Raw genomic sequence first — 6,390 nt, forward strand, 5'->3', positions numbered from 1 at the left:
TTTGAGCTTACAAATTATTTCATATTTGTGGTGTATATTATTGCGCGAATTTGGATACATATCTGCTTTACTTGAAAGCACAATCACTGTACCATTTGATTGTATTTCAAATCTATTGTATTTCCAGGCACGGGCTTGAAGAGGGAGACTAGCCCTAGAATAGTCCCGGATTGGCTTAGACCCGGTTAGGAAAGCTAGGTGCGTCGTCCTGTTAAGGCGTGTAGGTTGAGGTCAGCCCCGCTAATTGACCTGGTTAAGGTTGAGGTCAGCCCTATGTTAATTTGACCTGGTTGTAAACGGTGTCGCTCCACCCTTAAGTGAGCTACTAGTGGAATCCTCAAGCTTGCGAGCTTGAGGCGGGGACGTAGGCACAGTTGACCGAACCTCAATAACATATCGTGTGTTTGCTTACATTTTCGCACTTTACATTTACCGCACATGTATGTTATGGGTGAATGATGCGTATGACTTAATTTTCATATTATATTTATCTACGCATTTGGAAATTGCATAGACAGGCCCTAGGTTTTGCATATACTGTTGTTGAATACATTAACCTAGGAGAAAAAGTTTAAAATTCCAATTCACCCCCCCTCTTGGGAATACACAAATTCTAACAAACTCCCCTAGGGTCTTGTAGAAGCAAGACCGCCTTATTAGGATCGAATGGAATCGTGGGAGGCTTGAGCTACTACTCCTTGACTTTGACATTATTATCATTCATTGGATCCACTAGTTCTACTGTGCTATAGGAACAAGCATGTTCAACGATATACGAGCCATAGAGGGGTCTCAGCTTCCACGGAAACAGACGGTATTTAGAGTTGCAGAGAGATTCTTGCTGACTAGGGAAGGGTTGTTTTCCCTTGAGCTTATGCAGCACCTTCATCTACCTCTTCTCTAAGCAGTCCTTGTCATTGGCTTTCCTTTTAGATTTTGTGGGCGCATGCACCTGCAATTTTTTCAACCCTATGGCATTATCAAGTAAAAAGTTAATCTGTTTTATGATCCAAAATATATAATGTTGAATTTTAACAGGTACATCACATGCCTTACCGTAAATTAACCTGTATGGAGTCATTCTTGAAATTCTCTTGATTGCAGCTTGGTAAGCCCAGCGCGCATCATCCAATTCCTCGAGCCATGCTTTGTGGTTAGGACAACCCATCTTCTCAAATATAATCTTGACTTCTGAAAAGAACTGTCGCTTGTCTTGTAGTAATGTTCGATTGGTAGCAAAGTAGTTCACAATATCATCAACTCGAGGGTCATATGACATGTCGGTGATTGGATAGGTGATGTTTAACATAGTCAATTTCGGCGGTCTCCATTGCTCATCACGGACCGGTATTTCATCTATCCCTATGGACAGCTTATCAATTACCTCAAGTTTTCCAGGAGATTCACTTTCACATATACCATCTAGACCAACTGCTGAAAACAACTCCAATGCATCCAAGTCATCCACCATGTCTACTGCGTGTACCTCTAATTCCTCACGCCCAATCGGCGTTTTATTAAACACATTCATTTCCTGTGTCATGTTCCCGATAGTAAGCTTGAGTACTCCGCTTCGACAGTTGATTAAAGCATTAGAAGTTGTAAGGAATGATCGGCCAAGGATAACGGGAGTCTGATAGGTGGTGGACACAGGCTGCTGCATTTCCAGAACAACAAAATCCACTGGGTAGTAGAATTTGTCGACATGAATCAATACATCCTCAATGATGCCTTGTGGAGCTTTACCGGATCTGTCTGCTAATTGTAGCATCATATTGGTCTTCTTCAATTCACCTAAACCCAGTTGTTTATATATCAAGAATGGGAGCAGATTCACACTACTCCCCAAGTCAAGTAAAGCTCTCCCGATGCGAGATTCACCAATCAAGATCGAAATCGTGGGAGACCCAAGGTCTCTAAGTTTCTATGGAGTCTGACTAAGAATCAATGCACTGACCTGCTCAGTTAAGAAAGCCTTTTTCTTCATGACCAGTTTCCTTTTTATGGTGCAGAGGTCTTTCAGGAATTTTGCATATGCGGGGATCTGCTGTATGGCATCTAAAAGTGGGATGTTGATTTGTACTTGCTTGAATATCTCTTGAATCTCCGTATGATACTTGTTCTTTTGTCCAGACATCAAACGCTGAGGGTATGGGACCACTGGCTGGTATTCCTTAACTGGCTCATCTTTCTTATTATCGGGCGTTGTAGAACTCGAACTCATTTGATTTTTTCTTTCCTTTATCTATCTCATCTACCGCCTCAAGTGGTGGTGCGGCTAGCTGTTGATCAGTAGGTAATGCAAGATGAAAAACTTCTTTTCCACTTCGCAAAGTAATAACTGCTTTTGCTGACTCATACGCATCCCCTAAAACATTGTGCACTGACTATTGTTGCTGTCTGTATACCTAGGGATTAGGCTGAGGCTGTGCAAGGAATTTTCATTTTTCCAGGGTATTAAGCTATGTACTCATCTTGCTTACGGCATCTTTCAATTCTCCATTGGTCGTAACTTGCATTTGCATGAATTGCTGGAGCGTGGTTGCCACCTGCGCTATACTATCATCAGAAGCTTTCTTTACTAGAATGTGGGCTAAAGCTGGTTGGAATCCTGGGGGTGCGTAGCTCTGGGAAAACTGTTGTGGTTGATACTGCGGTTGAGGAGCTACGATTGGATTGTATGTCGGTTGCAGAGGCGGTGCATATGATTGAGGTGCTTGCTGATCCTGTGAAGATGATGGACCAGGCTTATCATTTCTCCATTGAAGGTTTGGATGATTTTGCCACCCCAGGTTGTAAGTGTTTGAGAGCTGCTGATTCTGCGTCTTGTTGACCCAATTTTCCGATGACACCTGATCTGATCTGCTTTCTTGCAACACAGGTAAGAATTGACAATCCTGAGATCTATGGTCTGAAGTCTCACAAATCGTACAAATCTCAGCTTTCGACTTTTCGGATTCCATGACTTCCAATTTCTTAGATAACGCAGCTACAAGGGCCTGTAAGCTAGTGTCCTCTTTGACCTCATATCTGCCCCTACCACTAATTGCTCGGATAGGTTGGGCATCTACTGACACCCGTTCAGGTCGTGCGTTCCACCGCTGGGCACTCTCAGCGAGATAATCCAAAAATGATAAGCCCTCGTCTGGTTCCTTACGGAAGAACATCCCATTGCACATAGACTGGGCAAATTGTTTGCACACAGGGGTTAAAGCAGTAAAAAAATAGTTCACTAACCTCCACGATTCGAAACCATGGTGCAGGCATATGTTCATCGGGTCCTTGAATCTCTCATAACATGCCTGGAATGTCTCGCCATCTTTTTGCATGAACTGACTGATCTGCTCTTCCAGGTACTAATTTTTCTGAAGAGGAAAGAACTTATGTAAGAACTCACGCTGCATTTCAGCCCAGCTAGTAATAGAGTTAGGGCGCAAAGAATTAAACCAGATTTTTTCCCTGTCTTTCAGAGAAAAGGGAAACAAACGCAGTTTAATGTATTCATCAGTCCCAACCCTATTAATGAAAGTGGTGCAAACCATCTCAAAGTATGTCAAGTGTTGGTATGGACTCTCAGAGTCCATCCCGTGAAACTGGGGAATCACAGATAACATGCCATGTTTAAGAGTGAAATTCGGTGCATCTTGTGGCAACACAATGCATGAAGGTGTAGATGTTCGTGCAGGCTGTAGAAAATCTTCAAGTGTACGTGGTGCATGTGCAGCCATAGCTTCTTCAAAATAATGGTCAAACAGATTATTCAGCTCAAACTCATAATCACTCGCAGGACTAACAGGTGAACAGTCAGACTCAGTGTTATGTGTATCCCTACTAGTGCTAGGTGAAAGTCTACACAATCTATTCGAATTATCTCGAACCCAGGGCATCAAACATCACAATGGCCAGCAAAAATCCACTAACACGGCAACTGCGCCAAAAATTTGACTCACACGAAAAATGAGCAGCTCGAGAGCTATCCCAAGTATAGGAGTTCTGTCGTGTAATATTAAGCCCAAGGCCTTGATCATCTCCTCAGGGAATCCATTTTAATCTCAAAATTTACGTTTCTCCAATCAAAAACAAAAAGGTTATTGAACTCAGTTCAGATTCAGAGTTTTCAAGGTTGTTCAATTTTACTTCTAATTAATTAAATGACACGTAATTTAAAAACCCTAAAACTAACATTCACTAAATAAAAAAAAATATGGAAATCCTAATCTACTTAAGGAAATACCTAAACACACATTATTAAAGATGGAAACTACGAATAAGCAATTAAAATATGCAATGGAAACTCAATCAAACACACACGTGCGCACTAAAAAACGGAACTTTAACACAAACCAAGAACTCAAATCAAAATGCAACACATAAAAAAAAAAAAAAAAAAAAAAAACGTTACAGAAAATAAAAATATGAACTTTGATAAAACCGGTCCTAACTAAACCGAACATCGAAAAAAAAAATTAAATCTTGGAAAGAAAAAAATAACTAATTTAAATATGAAACCAAGCGTAATTAAATATGAACTTCCAACTAAATCTACCAATAAAATAAAATACAAAAAACAAATAATTAAACAATCAACTATTGCAAAGATAATAAAATATTCAAAACCCAAACTTTTTAAATACCTTCAGTAAATTAAAAAGAAAAAAAAACAATACCATCCTATATCAATATTAAAAGAGAAAAGATAAAAGTGAGAGAGAGAGAGATGCATGGGAAGATGCTTGCTGAAGCTGCTGCTGGAGAGGATGGTGTTGCTATGGAGGCTCGGGTTGCTGCTATGTGTGGTGCTCTGTTGTGGAGAGAGAGGTTGCTGCTGTGTGTGGTTGCTAGCAGCAGGCAGTTGGAGCAAGCTGGGCTGTGACGGGCATGGGAGGCTCGTGCAGTGGCTGAGTTGTAGGACTAAAGGTGCTGCCGGAAATGGTGTAGCAGAGGAGAACTCAGAGAACATAGGGGAAACAGAGGGTGAGACAGAGCTAAGGGAAGAAAGAACAAAGTAGAAGAGGAAGAAGGAGAGGGAAAAGAACTAGAGGGAGAAGGAAGGAAGGAAAAGAGAGAACGAGAAGGAGAAAGATAAAGAGAGAGCTGAGAAGAGAGACAAGATCGAAAGAAAGAAAGAAAAAATTTAAAGAAGAAGAAGAATAAGAGGAGCAGCTGCGCGGGCCAGTTATAAAGAAGAGAGAAAAATTGCCCTACCCAAATTAGCCAACCCGACCCGGCTGAGAGATTTGACCCATTTAGAGGACCCGAATTATTATATTTTTTTCATTTTTTTTGTTCTCTGTTCATCGCAAATATGATTCTTCTGGAGCTGGTTTCTCACAAAATGTAAAACACAAAAGTTGTAGATAATCCTTTCCTCTTTCTCCACAAATTTGAATTGTCTCAATCGGAGTTCAGATGGAAAAGTTATGCACAAAATACAAACAGGTATCAGTTTTGGTTCCCGGGAATTTTCCTGCGATAAAAAATTACCAAAACTTCATAAATAGTGCAATAAAGTTCAAGAATGATGATTTTGGCACTTTATTAAAATATTGGATAAATTTAGACATTTAATTAAAAATATAAGCCATAAAGACCAGATTGAAATGTCCAATTACATAATTTTCACGCGTAATCACAAACTCTCCAAAATCAATATCAAATATTGAAGCAAGACAAAGGGAGCATTAGCAATACCTAATAATCACTAGCACAAAAAATATACTCACAATGCTATGATGTATCAAGGGAATGAATATATGAGAGTATTTGGAGTGGAATAGGTAAAAATAGGTTTTTGAGATTCAGAGGATATTTCTTATTGTTTTTCTAATGTCATACTAATTATTCCAAATGAGGGGGTATATATAGACTTCCCAAAAAATATAACCGTTTAGGACACACTTGGAATTATTAAGAAAGTTTTAATACAATTTAATTATTTTAATCCCATCTAAAAATATCAACCGCGGTAAAAATATTGGGGCAACCTAAGAGCATCGGTTGATTGTAGGAAGTTTGGTTGACTGAGTTGTGCATGGTTCAATTGACCGGGAACAAATTGAACTACAAGTTCGGTTGACTGGACATGGAGGTCCAAGGGCGATTTTTTCATTTAGCGTAGTTAAGTTCCCATATGTGGGAACTCAGTCAACTAGGTAGTTAGTTTACATTTTTGGCTCGGTCGACCAGGTGATCAAAAAGTTGACTCCTAAAGAGTTCGGTCGACCGGGTGATAATGAATTGGGTAAGTTCGGTCACTCGGGCAGTGGTCAAACTATTGACCCAGTCTCGATTCGGTCGACCAGGAGGAATTATTCTAGAGAGTACGATCAACCGAATGTGCCTATTTAGTGCATTTCGGTCATGTTTAAGCATGCAATCACCCTTTTCAAA

General features: G+C 40.0%; 1 protein-coding gene across 1 annotated transcript; it reads right to left on the bottom strand.

Moving 5' to 3' along the window:
• Positions 1-889: 889 nt before the first annotated feature.
• On the bottom strand, positions 890-1,774 carry LOC131160633 (uncharacterized). The gene is made up of 2 exons (XM_058116518.1): positions 1,057-1,774; positions 890-969 (listed from the first exon to the last, which is right to left on the bottom strand). The coding sequence occupies exons 1-2, from the start codon at positions 1,772-1,774 to the stop codon at positions 890-892; spliced, it is 798 nt and encodes a 265-aa protein (XP_057972501.1).
• Between the last annotated feature and the right edge of the window lie 4,616 nt (positions 1,775-6,390).

This window comes from Malania oleifera, chromosome 1 (genome assembly GCF_029873635.1).
Source record: "Malania oleifera isolate guangnan ecotype guangnan chromosome 1, ASM2987363v1, whole genome shotgun sequence".
In the NCBI taxonomy this organism is placed as follows: Eukaryota; Viridiplantae; Streptophyta; class Magnoliopsida; order Santalales; family Ximeniaceae; genus Malania; species Malania oleifera.

Bases quoted from the DNA above. Each gene is read 5' to 3' on its own strand.
- LOC131160633 (XM_058116518.1), bottom strand. From the start codon at position 1,774: ATGATGCTACAATTAGCAGACAGATCCGGTAAAGCTCCACAAGGCATC. The intron at 970-1,056 runs GTAAGGCATGTG...ATAATGCCATAG, and splicing joins TCCATACAGGTTAATTTACG to GGTTGAAAAAATTGCAGGTG.